The following is a 22736-nucleotide window of genomic DNA, read 5'->3' as shown; positions in this document are numbered from 1 at the left end:
AGGAGAGGTATTCTGTTCACCCCCAAGTGCCTGTACGTGTGCGATAGTTCCTGGTCTTAACTGAAAACTCTTTTAATAGGTGGCTACGCTACCAGAAATGATTTCCATGGGTAAAAATCATCAAGGGTGATCCGAGGCGGCTCTGCTAGCGTCCGGAGGCTCTCCAAATCTGGCTGAAAGCTGTGCTTGAATCTTTTCATGTAGTGTCCTCCATCTCAAACTCGGCAGGTCTCCCATATAATTCCTCACCTCTCACACTGCTCCTGTCCCTGGGAAGGCCTTGCTTGTGTTTTTTTTTTTCCTCCTATTTGTTGACGGATCGAGGGCCTAAAAATTCCAGTGTGGGAGACTCCGAAGTGGCCAGTTCATTTGAATAGCGCAAATCACATTAAATCTTTTACGTTAGTTGAGCTTTTTGTGCTCAACTCAGGCTTGGCCTTGTCCACCGGCTGGCGTCATGTCCGCCTTGAAGGTGTTTCAAAGAGCAGGTTGCTTCGGAGAACTCGGGAATTAGAGGATGGGGGCATGGAGGCCCACGCATATGAGTTTTCCATTTGGTTAGAATTCTGCATTTGAGCCTTTCAGATAACTAGTTGAGATCTGGGCAAAGTATTTGGGGAAAATGTTAAATCTCTTGAAAGCTGGAATGATGTCGTAGAAAGGACGTTAGTGGAAGCTTGAGAAAACGAGTTGAGTCTGTGCCTTTAGAGCTTACTACCAGCAGTCTAAAGAAGTGTGTGACCTTGATGAAGTCACTAATCTACCTCTGAACCTACTTACGATAAGGTGGCACCAGCAATTACCCTGCAGGCTGATTATAAAGAGTAAATGATATTTAAGTCAATTAGCATAGAGTAAGCACTCAGTAAAGATAATTCTGTCTAGGGGGCCCCCTCACTATCTTTTCCAGTCTTTGTAACTAGTGAACTCTAACTGGTTGAGTTTCATGTGTAATTATAGTGGAAAGAAAAAACATTATCCTTTGTACTAAGCATCATTGTGCTTATTTCATAGAACTGTACTAAATCTAGTAAGCTGTCTTATGATTCTATATTATGTTTAGAAAGGCAGAAGATATCAACAAAAGTATAAACTGCATGGGAGGAGAAGTAAATTTAAAATGTACCAGGTAACAGAAAGGTAATAAATCTGTGATTTTTAAAAGGAATGGAGTTTGGTATGGTCAAATTTTTAAACAAAAATTTACACAATAAGTTCTAATAACACCAGAAGGAAGTCAACAAAGAGGAAAACTGAGTGAGGAAAATGCTATATTCTAAAATAAATTGATGTGATTATAATAATGCAGAGGTTAGACAAGAACATGCTATTTACATAAAAGAAATATAATAACTGTGCAGATGAACTCAAATTTAACCTGCTATCATAAACATTTCAACTTACAAAATTAGGAACTATGAAGTACATGTTGGAAAATTGATGTATTTAAGTTTTAACTTTCTGAAGGGCATCCTATCCTGATTATATGAAACATGGTATTTAAAGTATCCTGACTAGGTATTTTGGATAAAATAGTCAAAGGAAATAGCTCCAGAGGGAAAATATAATTTATACCAGCATTGATGATTATATATGTGTGTGTGTGTATTACTGCTAATATATACATGCATAAAATGTATATAAGTAAATATAAACATATAAGTACACATAGATATCTATATATATAAAAGCCTAAGTGACCCTTACGACCAGTCGACCAATCAACTGGTTGACCAGTCGCTATGACGTGCAATGACCACCGGGAGGCAGGTGTTCAACAAAGGAGCTGCCTCCTGTTGGTCAGTGCGCTCCCACAGCCAGCCAACATCCTGTGGTCCCTCCCCCCAGCAGGCCCCAATCAGCCCGATCGTCAGCTAGGTAGAGGGACCCCACCCATGCACGAATTTGTGCACTGGGCCTCTAGTATAAACATAAATGGAACCAGCTTCATACCCCTGTTGAGTACTGGCAGAGCACACATTAGCAAAATAGAATAATACAAAGTTATTTTAATGATAATAAGCCCACTTTATTAATATTTGGAAATAGGTGCCAGATATAAATTAAAACAGAAAAATCCTGTTGTGGTCCCTGTTTCAGGGACATAAGGAAGCAGAAGACTATCAGTTGCTACTTCAGGGACATGATATTCTAGAGTGGAAAATAGATGACCATGAGTATAAATATTGGCTAAATGAGGTAATTTTAGGTAATAAGTGCTATGAAGGAAATAAAAGGACAAAGGACTAGAGAGGGACCTTGGGCAGAGGGGGGACATTATTTTAGAGAGGATGGTGAGAGGAGGGGGATTCTTCGCTGAGCCATCCTTGTTGAGAGGACCTGCCAGGTGACAGTGGGGGTGGGGAAGGAGCACTTCAGGTGGAGGGAACCCACGTTTAAGGACTCTCAGAGTTCGGCAAGTGTGAGCCAAGAGCAGGCCAGAGTGGTTAGAGCTTAGAGAATAATTGTATGTTTGTCTAGATTACAATAGAAACTGAGTTATTTTTGAATGGCTTAAAATAGCGAGACTTTACTTTCTTATGGTTTTAAAAGTTTTATATTGTGATTGTGAAAATTATGGCAAAAATACAGAAGTATATGAAACAAATGTATGTTTTAAAGAAGAATGACAAAGCGCACATCCACAGACCCACCACCAGTTATGACCTAAAATACTGTAAGGCCCTCGTAGCTTTCGGACTGCGTTGTGCTCTCCCTGGCTCCCAGTGGTAAAATAAACATTGTGTGACTTTTGAGATCAGGATTCCCTTGCTAGTCTGTGATTTATTGACCTATATTTGCAACCCAAACATGTACTCTAGTGTAGCTTGTTTTGAATTTTACATAAAAGATCCATGGTATGTGTATTCTTCTGTGTCGTGCTTCTTTCTCTCCAAATTGAGGTTCCTTTGTGTTGATCTGTGTGTTTTTAGTTAGTTTTTACTCTATAGTATATGAATACACTGTAACTTAGTTATTTGTTCTGTTGATCAGTATTTGTTCTCTCTCCTCCCCCCCCCCCCCCCCGCCCAGTGTTTGGCTGTTATTGTAATTAGGTCTGTTGTAATTTACCTAGGAGAACAACTTCTGGGTTGTAAGATGTCACCAAATTTACTAGAAAATGCCCAACTCCTTCCAAAGTAAATACACCGATCTTTACTCTCACTAGCGGTGTGTGAGGCTTTCTATTGCTCCATGTACAGGATTACACCAACCCTGGAGGTTGCCAGACTTAGTAATTTTTGCCAGTCTGACGGGTGTGTCCAGGTATCTTGAGGTTTTAATTTTCACTTTTAATCTCACTAATGAGTTTGAGCACCTTTTCATGTAGTTATAGGCCATATGGATTTCTTTCACTTATTTTTCTGAAAGACTGATTCAAGTTTTTTTTCCCATTTTTTTTCTTGGGGTTCTGCCTTACCTCATTATGTAGCAGTTTTTTATACCTTCTCTGTGCTTATCTTCCCTTTTTTATGTTTTTCAAATATTTAAAACTTAAACAGAGACGAATTTTAATAATCTTTTTATATTAGTTATCCATTGCTTTGTGACAGATCACCCCAAGACCTAGTGGCTGAAACAACTTTATTTCAGTTGGGACTCAGCTGACCAGGCAGTGACTGCCTGCCTCCTGCCTGTGCAGGGAAGCTCTGCTTCTGCTGGTTGGCTGTCTGACTGCTGGGGTGATAACGGGGTGACTGAGCCACAAGTCTTTCATCAGCCGGCAGGTTAGCTTGGACTTGTTCACATGCAATCGGGCAAAGGCGTACAAAGCTTCTTGAGGTGGAGGCTCCAAAAGAGCAGATGTCACACTCACCACGTTCTGTTGGCCACAAGCCCTGCTGGTATTCAAGGGGTGGGGACATAGACCCTGCCACTTCCTTGAAAAGAGAAGTGCCTGCAGGCAGGGGTAAGAGCTGTGACCATGCTTGCAATCCATCGCGTTTTACGTTGTAGTTGTGCTTTTCTTTCCTACTCCAAGGGTAAGGAATTGCAATCCTATAGCCTCTTCTAAAAGTTGTAAAGTTTTTCCCTTTAACATCAAAGTCTTTTTCAATGTTGTTTTAAAAAAAAGTTTTTATTTTGAAGAGGAAAAAGAATTTGAGAATGGCAAGAGAAACATGAATTAGAGGAAGAATGAAGTTTCAAACATCATGACAGTGGGGGATGTTGATGATGAAGGAGGCTGTGTATCTGCAGGGGCCATGGGTCAAAGAAAAATCTGTACTTTCTGCCCAGTTTTGCTGGTAACCTAAAACTGCTCTAAGGCATAGTCTGTTAGGAAACATTAAAAAACAAAACAAAACAAAAACTATGACAACAGCTGAAAGAGCTGGTGAACATTCACTCCTTGTTTGTTAGGTATAGTACAATGAAGAACATTAAAAAGAACACTTGCTTTTACTGTCCTACCATCTTATTAAAAACTGCGCTTGGTGTTTTGCATTATTCGCTTTTCTTGTCTATATTTATTTGTTGCAAGAAGGCATTCCGACCAGCAGTAATGGATTGCATTTTATTTTTTCAACTTTTTAAATTTGCTTAACATGAAGTTTTATTTGAACACGGTCTGTCAGTACTCATTGTACTGAGACCAGAGGCATAAGGAGTGCAGGCGTCAGTGAGCAGCTTCTTAGAAAGTGCTTTAGACCAGAGGTAGGATTGTACCGTGGCCAGGGCCTGGGTTTTGGACACACGGCCCTGGAGTAGAATTCAGCCTTTGCTGTTGCAGTAGCTGTGCAACTTTGTGCAAATAACTTAACATCTCTGAGCTTTAACTCTGCATTGTAAAATGGAGATCATCTTTATTTATCTTTCAAGAGTATTGAATGAGATAGAAAAAAAAATATTACCTAGCATGGCATGTGGCCCATAAAATAAATATTAGCCTAGATTAGAAGTAGGTTTTCCACTATTTTCTGTTAATCTCCAGTAAGAAAAAATGAGGACCTCTAAGGTCTTTTGCAGAATGAATTCTTTCCAACATTTAAGCTTGGCCTTAGTTACCTCCCTGTTGCTGTTTTCTATGAAAACTCATCATCTTCTGGGTTCTCGGCCTGGAGTTTGACAATCAGTTAAGGGCATCTGGTTGGCTGACATTAAGCTTTTGAGACCCTTGTGTGTGTGTGTGTGTGTGTGTGTGTGTGTGTGTGTGTGTGTATTTCTAAATTTTTCAATTGCAATTTATATTCAATATTAGAGGCCTGGTGCACGAAATTCATGCACGGGGGAGGGGGTATCCACTCAGCCCAGCCTGCACCCTCTCTAATCCGGGACCCCTCGGGGGATGTCCAGGGTTCGGGCCTAAACCGGCAGTCAGACATCCCTCTCACAATCTGGGACCACTGGCTCTTAACTGCATGCCTGCCTGCCTGATTGCCCCTAACTGCCCCCCCCCTTGCTGGCCTGGTCACCCCCAACTGCCTCCCCTGCTGGCCTAGTCACCCCCAACTGCCCCCCCGCCAGCCTGGTCACCCCTAACTGCCCCACCCTGCCGACCTGGTCGCCTCTTACTGCCCCCCATGCTGGCCTGGTTGCTCCCAACTGCCCCGCCCCCCCCCCCCGCTGGCCTGGTCGCCCCTCACTGTCCCCCGCCCACACAGGCCTGGTTGCCCCCAACTGCCCCTCATTGGGCCTGGTTGCCCCATACAGCCTGCTGTTCAGTCCTTTGGTCGCCCCTCACTAACCCCCCTGCCAGCCTGGTCACCCGACGCAGCCTGCTGCTCGGTCATTTGGTCGCCCCTCACTAACCCCCCTGCCGGCCTAGTCGCCCCACGCAGCCTGCTGCTCGGTCATTTGGTCACCCCTCACTAACCCCCCTGCTGGCCTAGTCACCCCATGCAGCCTGTTCGGTCGTCCGTTCAGTTGTGATGGTTGCTTAGGCTTTTATATATATAGATTATTTTGTATTAGTTTCAGGTGTGCAGCATAGTGGTTAGACAACCATATACTTTACCAAGTGTTCACCCTGATATTCCCAGTACCCACCTGGCACCATACATAGTTATTATAATACTAGAGGCCTGGTGCACCAATTCGTGCACAGGTAGGGTCTGGCAGGCCTGCCCCAATGGGGGCCAATTGGGGCTGGGCCAGTGGGGGGGGGCTGTGGGATGTTGGCCGCTGGCCCCGCCCCCGATTGGGGTGGGGGAGGCGATCAGGGGCGAGGCCAACCAGGAGGAGGGGCCGCCTAACAGGGTAGGGGGTGCTGCGGGAGGTTGGGGGGGAAGATCGGGGCTCTGATTGGGCTGGTTGGCCGCCGCAGTGCGCGTCATGGTGACCAGTCCTTCCGGTTGTTCTGGTCATTCGCCGTTCCAGTTGCTTAGCTTTTATATATATAGATTATTGACTGTATTTCCTATTCTGTACTTTATATCCCCAACTATTTTGTAACTACCAATCTTTACTTCAGACACTTATGTTTGAAACCTTGGTAGCCAGCCGGATCTCTTGGAGCCCTGGGAGATACTATCAGGGCTGTGTGTTCACGGTCCTCACTTTTGAATCGGGCAAGCTCTGACCTGAGTAAGCAGAGAAAGGAAAAGTGTTTTAGGGAACTGGGTGAAGCAGTCGGATCTCTGAGGAAGAAGAGACTGGGAGGTGGAATAAACATTTCTCCAGCACCTGCTCTCTGCCAGAATGTAGAGTGGAAGACAGAAGCCGCAGGAGAGAGCACCAGGGATGATGGGCCCCTTGGCAAAGCAGTTGGGTTGTGCCTCTTCGCAGATTGATTGGAGGAGAGCTCTCTAGCTCTCTTGACCTTAGGAGGAATAAATATCTTCTAAGCCTTGACATAAAACGAGGACCCATGTCATGATTAAATCTTTCTTCCTAGGTCTTTCGGCAGCCCAGCGGAAGTTTGCTCACTCGCTCAGAGACTTTAAATTTGAGTTTATTGGCGATGCGGAGACTGATGATGAACGCTGCATAGGTACGTGAAGGGCAGGGTTTGGTTTGCTCTCCTTTGCTTTGTCCGCCAAATAACGATTCCTTTCTCTTGACAGATGCTTCCTTGCGTGAATTTTCTAACTTTTTGAAGAACCTGGAAGAACAGAGGGAAATCATGGTGAGTTGTGGGATGTAAATGAATAAATCCAACTTTGAGCAGGGAAAATCAGGTTTCTATTTCCTCAGTGGTGCTGACCGTGGCAAGATTTTAGATAAGTTCCTGGACTTCTGGACCTGTTTCTTGATCAGTAAAATAGTGAGTCAGACTATATCAGTGCCATCTAGATGTTCATCAGCACTTGCGTTTTACATTCAGGGGTGGGGAATGTCCGGTCCTCGGGCTGTCTAAGGTCTGGGAAATCACTTGGTCTGGCTCTGCCAAATTGTTAGGGGTGAGTTAATTAAATGTTTGACCAAATATAGCAGGCTAATTTTTAAGTTGGTAATTTTGTATGGCCTGTGAATGATGTTATAAATATCCAAATGGCCCTTGGCAGAAAAAAAGGTGCCCCACCCCTGATTGAAATTGGGTCTCACGCAGAACCTTAATGTATCAAAAAGATAAAAGCAGAAAAGCTTATGTAGAAGCACAGGGACAGCAGGGCAATGTTAGAGCTCTTTCTGTCCATTTCTAGGCTGTGTGGAGAGGGAGGGAACTCAGGCCTGGAAGTCTTTAAGATCCCACTTTGCCTTGAAAATCGTGATCCCAACAGTAATGATAATAGCTACACTTCATTGGGTGCTCTCCACGTGTGTGATGCTATGCTGAGTGCATTGAGTAGATCATGTTATTTATGCCCAGCAAGGCAGTTTGAGTGTATTGAATAAAACTTACCTTTCTTAAAAGCTTGCGTTTCCCACCAAGTGACCGATACTCACTCATTGCACAAAAATTTGCAGTAGAATTGGCACTGGATTGGGACACACTATTCTCACCATCTTTTCAGGCTTTCAGAGGGCTTGTGAAGGCACTGTGGTCCTTTAGGTTTTCCTGGCACAAACTGACATATTCAACCATTATTCATGTGATCCTGTAGTCACTGATTTTTTCAAGTTTAGGCAAGTTTAAATGTGATAGTGGATGAAAATAGTACCGTGACATCACTTTTCTGCTACATGAAGTGGGTGTGAGTGTGTGGCTGGTGGTGAAACTGCATGTTCTTAGTCTTTGTTAATAGCCATGGACTTTTGTCTCAACCCTCTGATACTTAGTTGTGCTTTCCTGGGATCCTGAGCCTTCAGCAAATATGTATCAGATCGCCTTTTGCCTTTTGTGTTCCAGTGACTGATTAAAATCTGAACACAGGCAAAGCCAAGTCCCTGCCCTCAGGGAGGTTACATTCTAGAAAGGGGAGGTGATAATAATAATTAAAAAAAACACATATAATACATTGTCAGGTAGTGATAAGTGCTACAGAATTTAATAAGGAAGGGTACGTAGCCAGAGAGTAGGACCCGGTACCGTTACACCTGGAGTGGGGTGGGAAGGCCTGTGCACAGAGAACTGTAGGAGGCAGCCAGGTATCTGGGGGAAGATAGTACTGGTCAGATTGGTGCTCAGTTTTAGCTCTGCAGAAACACTGTGTGACCACTGTCGGTCTTTTTTTTAATCCTCACCTGAGGATATGTTTTTTATTGATTTTAGAGAGAGAAGATAGGAGGGAAATATCGATATGAGAGAGAAACATTGATCAGTTGCCTCCTGTACATGCCCTGATGAGGGATTGAACCCTGGGATCCAACCCACAATGTAGGTACGTGCCCTGACTGGGAATTGATTCTGTGACCTTTTGGTGTATAGCAGGGATGGGGAACCTTTTTTCTGCCAAGGGCCATTTGGATATTTATAGCATACAAAATTCTCAGCTTAAAAATTAGCCTGCCAAATTTGGTCAAACATTTAATTAACTCACCCCTAATGCCTTGGCAGGGCCAGGCCAAATGATTTGGAGGGCCTTATATGGCCCGCGGGCTGGACATTCCCTACCCCTGATTGTACAGGGTGACACTCCAACCAGCTCAGCCACTCAGGGCACTACTCTCTGTCTTGATATTCTGTTTCCGTTTTATGTTCCCGAGGTGAAATGACTAGGTCAAAGAAACCAGAATGTGGTCTTCGCTCCAGGCTGTCCATGGTTCTCAGAGCTGAGTTAGGGGATTTATTGATTTAATCTTCAGTTGTGATGGGGGTTGATAGGGTATCTGTCTTAGATAGGAGGAGGATGGCTGGGCTAGGCTTTCACTTCAGGGTAGAAGTAAGACTAGGATGTTGTCCATATAAGGCCATGAACCTCAGAGAGGAATGGGACAGTCTCTCATAACCCTCTGTGGGAACAGTAACACCTGCTGGATAGCAGGAAACTATTCAAAGCCAGCAAGCAGTGGGGGCAGCTGTGACCAACCACAGAATTAACAGGACATCTGGATATCGAATGATCTTTTTTTCCCTCTAAAGTTTTAGTTTTGAAAATTTTGAGCGTGTACAAAAGGTAGAGAGAAAAATGTAACTAAACTACATGTACTCATCACCCAGCTTCAAAAACCATTGCCACATAACCGATCTTGTGTCTCCTCTACCTCTTACTGCCACCTCCATTATTTTGATAGAAAGCCCAGGATCATCCATAAATACCTTTGTGTGTAGCTCTTAAAGATAACTCTTTGAACCACAGTATCCCTGTCTTACCTAAAAGCAAATAACAATTCCTTAATATTATAAAGAATTAGGTTGTATTCACATTTTTCTGATATTCATTCTGTTACCCCTTCCCCAGTCCCACTCCCCTCCCCCCCAGTAACAGTGGGTTTGTTTGAATCTGGATCCAAACACAATATATTTGATTGATAAGTTTCTAAGTCTCTTTTAATCTATAGGTCCTTCCTCCTTTTTTTACCCTTGATAAGAATTCCTGATATTTTATTAGCTTTAAAGGACCTTTATGGCATTATTTTCTGAGTTAACAGTGATAATAATCTATAAAAGCAGGCACCCACAGCTGGGGGAAGGAAGGCCTACTCTTGCACGAATTTTGTGCATTGGGCCTCTAGTGAAGTTAATAAAAGATAAAAAGTTTGGCATTTAACCGATAATTGATGTTTTTTGGGTGTTTCTGCCTAATGTTAATAGTTAGTGATCACTTTTTTTTTTTAAAGCATGTAAATTTGTAAGGAATTATTATGGCTAACTTTGTTCCTTTAAGTTGCTTTGAATACTTAGGGAAAATTTTTTTTTCATGCTTTACTAGACACCAGCCTTAAACTTTTGCATAAGAAAAGATACCTCTCTCAAGAAGTTTCCAATGTGGTTGTGGAGACTAACTGGTAAAAAGCTAATCAAAATACATGACAGTAAGTGCAATAGCAGAGGTATAGAGCGTGGCTGCATGGAGTGGGGAGCCGCTAAGCCCGTGCTGCTCAGGAAAGACCGTCTGGAAGAAGTGGTATTTGAGCTGGACTGTAGGGGACAGAGATGCCAAGGAGAGCCTTTGTATCGTTTCACCAGCTCTCACCTCCCCAACACAGTGACAAGGAGATAAGGGCGGTCTTTAAACAGGTGGATGCCAGTTCATCCTGTGAACTTTTAAAAACTCTTATTTTACTTCAAACATTGCAAACCAGCAGCATGTTAAAACAGCCACATATTTAAAAAGGAATGGGAAATGACAGCTGTAAATCGAGGTAGAAATATTCTAAAATTGGAAACACCATTCCTGAGCTGCGTTTACAGGTGAATCAGAGTTAGTCAGGTAAGGAAAGATGGAAGTGAGGGTAGTTTCCTCCTTGGGGAAAACAAATCGATTTTGGAAAAGAGGGAGGTGTGTGTTTGCCTGTCCCCCACTGGTGTCCAGCTCTGTAGCTATTAACTGAAGTGTCGGGAAGGGAAGTGGAAAGAAGGCCCGTCTAGCCAGCCAGAGTTTTCCCTCCGTGCACAGAAGTCTGGTTTCTGTGAATGGTTGTGCCTCGCCCCATAAAAGGCCAATATTGTCTTTATTCAGGACAGTGTTTTCAAGTAAGTTGTTTGTGCTGAAAATATTGCCAACCATGACTGTGAAAGTGAGGAGCCGGGTGCCGTGAGTGGCCAGCATTGCTCTGCAGTCGTCCGTGCATGTTCTCGGAGGGAGCTGCTGCATGGTGTCTCCGCCAGCATTCCGGAGATGCTCTCTCTGGTGATGCAGGACAGGGTGTCCTTATCCCAGGCGGGCTGCTGGCCAGGAATTTAAGGACTTTTAAAATAGTGCTGTAGTGTTTAAAAGGGCTTCATCCTGTCTTTACTTCTCTGCATGTATCCTTTTATCGTAGGAGTTAGTTTTGTCCTCTGAACTATGACCGCTCAGTTTCTGGGGATTGTGCGAGGCCCAGAGGCCCAGGAAAGCTTTGGGGAAAGGGGATAACCGGAGAGAGAAGGTCTAACTTGCCTGACGATGCACAAAAGTGCCCCCCTCCCCATGCCACTGGGCTGGCAAGCAGGCGGGAGGGGGTGTCTCTTCCACCAGCTGCATCCCTTTCCCACCTGAGCAAGATGACCCTGTGCCTGCACAGACTCTGGAGGTGGTTGAGACCCTCTTCCATTTATTCCATGTTGTTTTTCCCACCACAGATTTTACCCTTGTGGAAACACTGGGTTGGGGAAAGCTTGCTGGGTGATTTGCCCTGAGCTTATGCCGGATAAGGAAGGCCCTACGCTTCTGAGAACCAAACACGTTTTGTTAATAGTTTAGATGGTTCCAGGCAAGACACCAGCATTCCCTCAATCCTTGTCTGATTTGCTTCACTCCTTTCTCATCATTTCTTTCATTGTCTCAGATATCTTACAGTCATGTAGTTAAGTGGTTTCTATATCTTTTGCGGGGTTTTGACACTGGTATTTGCCCCAAATTTTCTGTTTTTTTTTTTTAATTTCAAAAGTTTCATCATATTATTAGAAAAACGCATGTTGGTTAAAATGAACTAAATCATGTTTATCCTTTGGTAGACATTTTCATGATAATCTTTCCATAGTTCACCCTGGGGCAGTGGTCCTCCGTGGTTGGCCCCTCACCCATCAGCATCAGTATCACCTGGGAACATGCTAGAAATGCAAACTCTTGGGCCCCAACCCGGACCAACTGTGTCAGAAACTCTGGGATGGGATTCATCGGCCTCCAGGTTATTGTCACGCAGGCTGAGATCAGAACCACTGGCCTAGGGTGTCAGTGAAGACTTGGCTGGCATTCCTAGCTTTGGAGCTAAAGCTGTCTGCAAGTTGGATGCACTATAAATTGCCTTTTAATGACTGTAGGTCTACCACATGGTTCAAATAATCTTTAAAAATATAAGCTTTGACCTGTCATTTCCAAAGGATTTTGGACTATATCTAGGTCCGTGGTCGGCTAACTGCGGCTCAGGAGCCACATGCGGCTCTTTTTCCCCTTGAGTGTGGCTCTTCCACAAAATACCACGGCCTGGGCGAGTCTATTTTGAAGAAGTGGCGTTAGAAGAAGTTTAAGTTTAAAAAATTTGGCTCTCAAAAGAAATTTCAATCGTTGTACTGTTGATATTTGGCTCTGTTGACTAATGAGTTTGCCGACCACTGATCCTAGGTGGTTTGTTTAGTGGAACAGGTTTCTGCTGTTAGGAAGTTTAGTGTTACTTGGTTTGTGTTTAACATTGTGAGTTCCTGTAATGTGTTCAGTACCTGGGGCATCCCGTTGGAAAGACTGTGCCTTTAGTTTCATCTTACTTTAATTATAAATTTTATATGATATATCAGGCCTGTTTTAATCAGTTCTTTTATAGATAAAGTGTCACATTTTTGTGTGGAATTCTGTTGCCAGGCACATACAGATGGGGGGGAAAAATCCATCTTCAATTTATTTATGAAAACATTTCTCAGTTTTGTTTAAAAGTTTGTAGAGATCTAACTTTATGAAGAATTTTCCCATTTGACATATCATCAGTTTTTCAAATACTGTGATGTTGTTTTTTTCTTGTAAACCCATTATAATTCCATTAAATGTGGATGTCATTGTGAAACCTGTGTTGTTTTTTTGAGAATGTACCTTTTGAGAGTTGTGTTTTGACTGGCCCAGAATCCTATGGACATTATGGTCAGGACTAACTCAAATCAAAATTCTAAAGCGAGTGAGGATGTCTTCCGCAGGAGGCCTGGGCTCCTTCTTGGACCCCCGTTTGTGTGGGACCGTGCCTCTGACTCAGTGTTCTCGCTCGGTGACTCACTGTCATCTGTGGCCTCACAGCCTTGTCATCCCAGATCCTACTTCCCCACTGAAACTTATGTTTCCTATTTTAATATCCTGGGGCGTGTTCCCTGCTTCTGAGGAATCAGCTAGTTCTTCTGATTAACCAGTGAGTGCTGGCATGAAAGAGCAAAGAATAGACATGAACTCTTCTTCCTCTGCCCACATAACAAGGGACACCCGAATGTAACCAGCCTGCTTACTTCATTGTCTGATCCAGAGACATGGTTCCCTTAGTGGGAATCAGTTCAGCTGAATGTACAGTTTTCTGAGAAAACTACTGTGGGTTTAGCCAGGGCATCTCAAATCATTCTTAAGATCCTGTCATGAAGTACTCAGAGGTGTGTCCTTGGCTCTTAAAACAAAGGGCTGAGAGAGAACTTAGGATAATTCACACTTAACCACTTGATTTAAGCAAACAAACAAGCAGGCTAGTACTAGAACAAGTGAGGTGGAATGATTGGATCTACATCACAAAATACGTTGGTGACAGAGACTAACAATCAAATCTTCTTTTGTGGGATCCCAAAGACATTATTCCTTGCCTTTCGCTCCTTGTAGGAGTTAATGCCCTTTCCTCCACCTTTCAGCATGGGTGAAATGGAGATGTGTCTTTATAGCTGCTATCTACCAGGCAGTGGTCCTGAAGAAACATGAATTTGGTTCTGTTTTCTCCCGGCCTGTTTGGACAACTTGTAGGCTCTCGGTATTTCAGTCACCAAACCATGTGAGGACCAGTTAAAGAGGAAATATGAGTCCTGGTGGGTGTCTAAAGATCTTCCAGTGAGATCTGGTTAGGTCAAGGAAGTGCTAACGTCAGCCTCTAACGAGTGGGTGCCATTGTCTTGGAGGAAAATCCTGGAGACCACAGTGGAGCACTCCTTAAGGAAATACTGCATCACCAATATTTTTGACAACACAGAGGAAAAAAATAGGTGGGGAAAGCCAGGTATTAGTTGCTGAAAGGAAAAGGGATTCAGAGGAGTTGGACTCTGAAGTTGTTTTAGAAATATCTTAACAAATTGCTTGTTTTCTTCTTTGCTCATGCACAGGAGGGTTATATGGTAAAAATATACCTAACTCTCAATCAAAGAGCTTTTTCAGTACATATAAAAGCTCCAAATGTTAAGATACTAAATCAAGATTTTGTTAGCGTTTCTTCTTCATAGTCTATAAAATGATGGAGTGTTTTACTATTAATGGCATGTTAGATTTAAGGAAATGCAGTGCCAAAATAGTGCTGGGGTCCGGAGGAATACCAGTGGCCGTGATGGTGCAGTGGGAAGAATTGGACTTTGGCAGCCATGAGTCTGCTCTCAGATCTCCAACTACAGGGAGCGTAGTTGACCATCAGGCCCAGCTGCTCTGTGGCTCCATCACTGCATTCGTGCTAAGGCCAAGGCCATGGCCATGCGGCTTATGCCTGTCTGCAGCCAGTGAGCACAGCAGGGGTGGTAAACCAGGCTCACTCCTGGGGACTCTGGAATCCTGCGACAGGCAGCCTGGGCTCAGGGAGTCCCTGAGAGCCTTGCCAAACTTTCCCTGGAACTGCATTCAGTCTAACATGGTCCCCCCAGCCTTCTTCCCCTGTCTCCTTCCCCTGGGCTCAGCCCTGCATCACTGACAGCTCTTCCAGCCTTCCCTGGCTCCCTCCCTCTTTTCTCTCACAGAGGTTTCCTCTATTACATTTGTTGTATTTTAAATCCTGTCTTGGTGTCTGCTTTTTAGAGAGACCTGGATTAGTATAGACACAGACTGTTTTTGAGTCAGAGATAATGGATACAGGAGACTCAGTGTAGGTATTTATGGTTACGGTTATCTCCATCAGCAGGAAATGCTGCATGGTTACTGTTACCACTGTCACCAGGAAATGCTGCGTTTGTATGGAAACTCTGTTCTTTATGTTATTGAAATTTAAAGGAGATTCCCACTTCATTAATAAAACATATTTTTGAAGGCCTAGTATAAGGATATAGTGAGGAGTTAGGCTCTTGTCCAGTTTGAGTGGGAGAGAATGAGCAGGCAAGAGCCTTTCTGTCCCATGTCCTTCCTTTTCTCTCTTGGACACTCAAATAGCCCAGGCATCACAGAAGGGCTGGAGATCTCTCTTTGTCCTTGGTCAAAGGCCTAGATGTTCTTTTCTGAACAGTCCCCCACCCCCTCTCTCTCCCTCCCTCCCTCCCTCCCTCCCTCCTTCCCCCCTCTCCCCTCTCTCATATTTTCTTGATTCAACAGTTTATTGCCTTATATTATTCAGTAGGTTCCATTTGTCACTATGCCACTGAATTATACCATTCACTTTAGAAGTTAAAATGTTCTCTTATTTAAGCCTAAAAAACAAAATAGCAAATTCTCTCATGATACTTTCACAGCTGTCTTGTTAGGCTTATCTTTTATTTACTTCTGTGGGCTTTTATTCCTTCTCATAATGTTCTGCCCAAGTATTTATTTTGTTTTAAAAATAGAAGTTAGTTCTGTATTGTCTCTCATACACGGATGGAAAGAAGATCAAGGTTGAATCTCTGCACATCCTTATTAGGTTAGGTTAACTCATTCTTAATATAGCCAATAGTTTGTTTTGAAGGTTTTCATTTTTTCCTAAGCATAATAAAAATATCTTTATTGGTGGAGTCTATTTGATGTAAATAACCTAAATATAATGATTACTTTCTTTTTTTGATTAATGTTCTTCAAAATTGACGCAAACTCTTTTTTTCCCCCCTTCAAACCCAAAGATATTTGTTCCTTAAGGGAATCCTAAACTTTTGTGTAACACTTACCTAATTTTTCTTTTTCCCCAGAGATAGGTCATAGCCAGATATTCTGGGAATAAAGTCCGAGAGCAGAAGTGGTCAGAACTTTAGTTCAAATCCTCTAGTTTTGTTAGCTTTTAAGCTATTCAGAATTTAGGATTGAAAGTTGATATAAACTGTTTTTGGGGACATCTTATTCTTGGACTGTCTGAAGGAAAGCAGAAGTGTGGTAACTGAACTAGTGAATTTGGAATATATATTTTACAAGTTATAGTTCCTAGGCCTTAAGTGAGATGCCATGGTTTTGAAAGAATCAGACATTCAAGAAACCATTTCATATTAATTGGCTTCTAATTTTTAGGTTTAAACTTAGGTTAATTAATTTACAGCATCTCTGTACCCGTGTCCCAGTTAGCGCTTCGGGTATGGGTTCATTAAGATTCTCATTAATTCTTAGCTGGTGTGTTTGAGCTAATACCAAAAACTTAATTTCATTTTTACATTATTTTTCTCTACCAGGAGGATTAGGTTAGCTTGCTTAAAAATAAAATGTCATACAGGGGTTTCTTTATTTGGAAGTTAGAATTGTTTCTACTGTGACATCCCCTTCCTCTTTTTACTTAATTGTGTTAAGTAGGTAGAGTGCGAGTATTATTAGTCCATCTTCACACTCTTGTCATATCAGAATCTTTGACTCTGTTCTTTCTCATCTTATTTCAATCACTAAAAAAAGGTGGGAGGACTTTATTGTCCATTTAAATTTTCCTATTAAAACTGGAGTCCTGATGGATGGGGGAAGGCACAGGACAGGGAGAGGCCTGCTCGATGGACAAAGAGGTAGCAAAGGATGAGTGTGGATGGAGAGTAATCTAATTAAGTAAAAATGAGTTAGTTTAATCGGGAAAAAAAATCTTATGTAGGAATATTAAGAAGGATAGTACTGCACGAGGGTTCCTTTTTCTCCGCATCCTCGCCAACACTTGTCATTTGTTGATTTGTTGATGATAGCCATTCTGACAGGTGTGAGATGGTACCGCATTGTCATTTTGATTTGTATCTCTCCGATAATTAGTTTCGTTGAGCATGTTTTCATGTGTCTCTTGGCCTTCCTTCTGTCTTCTTTTGAAAAGATTCTATCTAGGTCCGTTGCCCATTTTTTTTATTGGATCATTTATCTTCCTTTTATTAAGTTGTATAAGCTGCCTGTAGATGTTGAAGACTGGTGCAGCCACTGTGGAGAACAGTATGGAGTTCCCTCAAAAAACTAAAAATGGAACTCCCATTTGACCCAGTAATCCCACTCCTAGGAATATATCCTAAGAAACTGGAAACACCAATCAGAAAGGATATATCCACCCCTATGTTCATAGCAGCACAATTTACAATAGCTAAGATCTGGAAACAGCTTAGGTGCCCATCAGCAGATGACTGGATCAGAAAACTATGGTACATCTACACAATGGAATACTATGCTGCCATAAAAAAGAAGGAATTCTTACCATTTGCAGCAACCTGGATGGAATTGGAGAACATTATGCTAAGTGAAATAAGCCAGTCAGTGAAAGAAAAATACCACATGATCTCACTCATTTATGGATAATAAAGAACATTATAAACTGTTGAACAAAAAGATAGATACAGAGACAGTAAAGCATCAAACAGAATGTCAAATTACAGCAGGAAGGTTAGGGAGAGGTGGGGAAGATAAGAGATCAACTGAAGGACTTGTATGCATGCATATAAGCATAACTAATGGACGCAAAACTCTGGGGGGTGAGGGCATGTATGGGAGTGGGGTGGGGGTGTGGCAATGGTAAGATATGTACACATATAATACCTTAATAAAAAAATGAGAAGAAAAAAAAAGGATAGTACGGGAATCATTTTGATCAGATTAGTTAAGGTTCTGAAAACGTTGAAATATCCTGTATTAGTCTAGATATTCATTTGCAAGGTCTGGCTGTCTTGTTCAGGAAGTTAATTTATTAAAGAATATTGGTTAGATTGCAGTGTCTTTATAAGGTTTTTTGGAACCAAGAATGATGTCCCAGGTCACACCGAAGACCTGGGCCTGGAGAAGACAATCTCCACTTTGCCACTGGGTATAAACACTACAGCCTGCATCAGCAACACCCCCGCAGTCCCTGGTGGCTGGCTGTTGGTACAGCTGCTGCCTCTAGAAACTGGCGTAGTGGCTACCGCCCACTAGACTCTTCGGTCACTTGTTTTTTGACACATCAGCTTCCAAATCAGAGTCTTGGGTGGGAGCATGTAATTAATGGAACTCTGCTCAGATGTCAACACTCACAGCAGGACTTCTGGGAAAGCCAAGTGTGTGGCTTTTTCACCTCTTGTAGTGGCTTCTGCCTCATTAGGAAGGAGAATCCCACAAACATAGGGAGGGATTTCAAGTGCCTGGTACCCCAAAAGGACAGATGTCCCCTACCTGTGTTGTTCATGCCTCATTACACGGCAATGCCATTTTCCCATGACAATATTAAACAAAACGATTTTTGGAGAGCTTCAATGTGCCTACTTTTAGGTATGCAAATGTATGTCTGCTGGATAATCACATGTCGACTTTCATTATTTAGTTGATTACATATGTGTTCGCATTTTAAAATGAAATCACCAGTGTATAATTTAGGAGTAGTTTCCCCACTTATTTCATGAAAACGTTATTCCAACTCCTGACACCTTAGACATATGTTTATCACAGACTGCATTCTGAACTTTTCAGCACCGCTTTACACAGTGCCTCCTGGCATATCTGTCTGGGTTCTTTGAGATCCAGCAGCACCTTTTGAAACCTCTTTCTGTGATGCTTTCATTGGAAATTTTATCTCAAGCCACAAATACTCATTTGCAGGAAATTTGGACAGTCTTTTAAAAAAATGTATCCCTGGGCTGTGTTTTCATGATTTGCTTAATGTAACCACTCACCTTTTAAAGCGATCTTCACGAAAACACGGAGCCCTGATCATTTTGGTGGCATCTTCAGAATGACAACTAAATCTTATGTTTCTTAGCTTTCCCTCGTTTTTCTGACCCAGAACTGTTCCTGATCTCTAAGCATCTGAAACCAGTTGCTTAGAGTTCTTTGTTGATCACAATAATGGGAAGTGCACTCCTTAAGGAAACTAAGAATTCTCATATAGAGCAGGTCCCTTTCTCCTGAGGGACAGTTTCGGGGACAATATTCCCTGTGTTTGGAGATGTGCTTTAATGATAGTCCCTTGGCACCCTTTTCAGGGTTCTGTTTCAAGGAAAATAAGAAATATGTCTCTGCCAAATGGTAATTTTGTTGCTTTTCTTGACATTGGGATCGGAAAGTAGAGTTTTCCCTTTAGTCTAATGAAATGGGAAGTGTCTGGAAGGTCATGGGAGAAAATAGTGGAATTCTCGTTTGCTCTCAGATAATGCATTCCTCTGGGGTCAAGAAGACTCGGAATTAGAATATTGAGGGCCATGTGGAACAGACATAAATCCTTCTGTCAGACTAGACTCAGTCTGGTCTCATTAGTACTGAGTGATTAGAAAGGCATGATTGGCCCTAGCCGGTTGGCCTCAATGGTTAGAGTGTCGGCCCCTGGACTGATGGGTCAAGAGTTTGATTCTGGTCAAGGGCACATACCTACACTGAGGCTCCATCCTGGCCCCAGTCAGGGCCTGTGCAGGAGGCAACCAGTTGATGTGTCTCTTCATATCCATGTTTCTCTCCCTCTCTCTCTTCCCTTTTCTTCCACTCTCTCTCTCAAAAAGAAAATCAATGGAAAAAATATCCTCGAGAGAGGATTAACAAAACAAACAAAAAAGAAAAAAAGAAAAAAGAAAGGCATGATTAGTATTTATACTGATTTACTCATGTCTTTAAAATATTGTTATTAAAAGATACCATTGGATGTAATTTTGCCTTTGTTGCCTTTTTACTGAATATGGATTTTGGCCCTAAGCCCCATTCTCTTTAGAATTTAAATCAGGGACTTGCCTGTGATTTCAGATGTGGGGGGAGTTTAAGGTAGTGGCAGTGGTTCCATCTCACAGTGGGGTCTGATCTCTGCTGGTCAGCCACATTGTCAGCAGAGTTCTCAGCTGTAGCTCAAACTATAGAGGTAGGAAAAGCTACTGCCCTACTATTCCTTTTCTTTTTTCTTAAATTTGTTTTTATTGTTGAAAGTATTACAGCCCTAGCCAGTTTGGCTCAGTGGATAGAGCATTGGCCCACGGACTGAAGGGTCCTAGGTTCTGTTCCGGCCAATGGCAGTGCCTCGTTGCAGGCTCGATCCTAGGCCCTGGTTGGGGCTCATGTGGGAGGCATCCAATCGATGTGTCTCTCTCACATTGACATTTCTCTCTCTCACATCACTATTTCTCTCTCCCTTCCACTCTCTCTGAAAATCAATGGAAAAATATACTCGGGTGATGATTAACAACAACAATAAAGGTATTACAGATACCTGCCTTTGACCCCCTCCACCCTGCTCCTGCTCCTTCTGCAGCCTTTTTGTTTGATACATGCAATTTCTTATATACAAATGTCTAATGAAATGGGATTTCAGACTTGACTAGTGGGGAAAAATTGAATCCCCCAGGCTGTTATATGATAATCCTGTTCTTTTATGTTGAGGTGTGAAATTCTAGTGGATTCTGTGGTTTGCTATCATACATGATAAGGCAACATTGATAGGTAGTTCCTACTTCCACTTCTCCCAGTGATATAGAATCCTGCAATCATAGAGAGGGACAGGACCTCGGAGGTCTCAGGCCAGCTTTCTCTCAGTGCAGCAATCTGTTGCAGAGTGTCCCTGGACATTGGTCATCTAGCTTCCACTTGTTTATGCAGAAGGAGCTGTAGGTCACCGCACTGCGTGGTCCCTGGTTGGTCTTAGTGAGTTCCTCTTGAGAGTAAACCCAAGTCCGTTCAATAGCTTCTCCCCATTGGACCCGGTGTGTCCTCTTCAAGCAAATCAAAATGATTTTCACTTCTCCCGCAGTACTCATTTAAATATCGAAAGACAGCTTTCATAGTCCCTCTAAAGTCTAAAGGTTCTTTTATCCCCAATCCCATTAAACACCTCTGGTTTTCCTACCTGTTCCTCCTACACCTTTTTAGCATTCTTGCTTTGCCCCATTTAGAAAATGTCCCTCTTAAATTGTGGTAGCCATACTATTGAGACAAGCTGTGATCTAATGGAACACAATTGAATGATTACCTTGTTTGGATTCAAATAGTATCTATGTAACCGATGTATGTATGTGTTCATTATCTTCTAGGCCAGTTTATGATGACTTTAGCACATGCTAAACCTCAGTTAACACTAATCTTTAGGGATTAAAGCCCCTATTAAGGCCCACTATTACATTCACGTAAACTGTTGTTAAGATACCTTTTACACTTGAGCCTTTCCGCATTGAAACGATAGATTGCTTGTCCCAGGCAAATTCTGTGGCACTATTTTGGCATCTCTCTCTTCAGCTTGAGAGCTAGTAGAACTGTGATTCTCTCTCATCCAGTATCTCAACCTTTTTTTTTTTTAAATATATTTTATTGATTTTTTACAGAGAGGAAGAGAGAGGGATAGAGAGTTAGAAACATCGATGAGAGAGAAACATCAATCAGCTGCCTCCTGCACACCCCCTACTGGGGATGTGCCCGCAACCAAGGTACATGCCCTTGACCGGAATCGAACCTGGGACCCTTGAGTCCGCAGGCCGACGCTCTACCCACTGAGCCAAACCGGTTTCGGCCAGTATCTCAACCTTTGCTCCCAACTTTTGTTCCCCTGTAAATTTGGTAAACGTATATTGAAAATATGCAATCAGGTAAGAGTAAGTAGGACATCTTATGCCTCTATACCCACGATGATTCTCTCAGGCAGGGCTCAGTCAACTGTGGCCCAAGGGCCAAACCCATTACCCCTCCTGTTTTTGTAAATGAAATTTTGTTGCGACACAGCTACACTCATTCACTTTTGTACTGTGCGTGACTGCTTTTGTGCTGTAACAGCAGGATTGGGTAGTTGTAGCTGAGGCCATGTGGTGGCCAAGTCTACAGTAATTACCACCTGGCCTTTTAGAAAAAGTTGGCTGACCCCTCCTCCAAGGTGAGAGCAGCTGATTAATTCACATGTTTTCTGTTTGTGTGGACACATTCTGTTTGTAAGCCAGACTATCCAGAACCCTCTCCAGAGCTCATTAGCAAAGGCTTTCCGTAGCTTCCTTTTTTGTGTGTGTGTGTGGCTGGTTCAAATATGTTATGAGAAAAAATATGGTTATGTAACCTTATATGTATATTTAAAAATCACATTCTATATTTGCTTTCTCTCACTTTAAATTATCAGATTGATTTATAATATGATGGTTTAGAAAGCTTTTCCCAACATTATTACTTCAGCTGTCTCTCAAATTGGGAAACTGTCATCAGCAGAAATTTGCCTTCAGAGTTTTAGGGGGTAGCTGTGTTTGGTATTCATTTGTTTCTGGGGACGAAGAATTCTGTCTTGGCATTAGAAAACTTCAGTGACACTTGTTACTAACAAATATTATACAATACTTCTATGAGATTATAAAAGGAAGTGAGAGATTCCAGAAAACAATCCTTATTGCTCAACCCACATTGCCTTACTGAAGCATTTAGTAGCTACATTATTTTGTTCTTGAATAGAATGCTTAAAGTTCAGTTCACAAGTTACACAATTAGACTTTCTTCAAGAAAAATGGTAATGAATTCTATGTTAAAATGGTTTTTTATGTTGTTGTTGTTGAAGAATTGGATATAGTGTTATCTGACATAGCTACA

The 22736-nt window shown here is 42.4% G+C and overlaps 1 protein-coding gene across 1 annotated transcript in view; it reads left to right on the top strand.

Moving 5' to 3' along the window:
• ARHGAP10 (Rho GTPase activating protein 10) overlaps positions 1–22736 on the top strand; it is a 265531-nt gene that overhangs the window by 71183 nt on the left and 171612 nt on the right. Inside the window, exons 2-3 of the mRNA XM_079771261.1 lie at positions 6836–6931; positions 7005–7066. Coding sequence (XP_079627387.1) covers positions 6836–6931; positions 7005–7066 — 158 coding nt within the window. The remainder of the gene's footprint in view (positions 1–6835; positions 6932–7004; positions 7067–22736) is intronic.

Source organism: Cnephaeus nilssonii (assembly GCF_951640355.1).
Source record: "Cnephaeus nilssonii genome assembly, chromosome: 5".
Lineage (NCBI taxonomy): Eukaryota > Metazoa > Chordata > Mammalia > Chiroptera > Vespertilionidae > Cnephaeus > Cnephaeus nilssonii.
The sequence above is the reverse complement of the archived record's forward strand: the minus strand, read 5'-3'. Positions and strand labels throughout refer to the sequence as shown.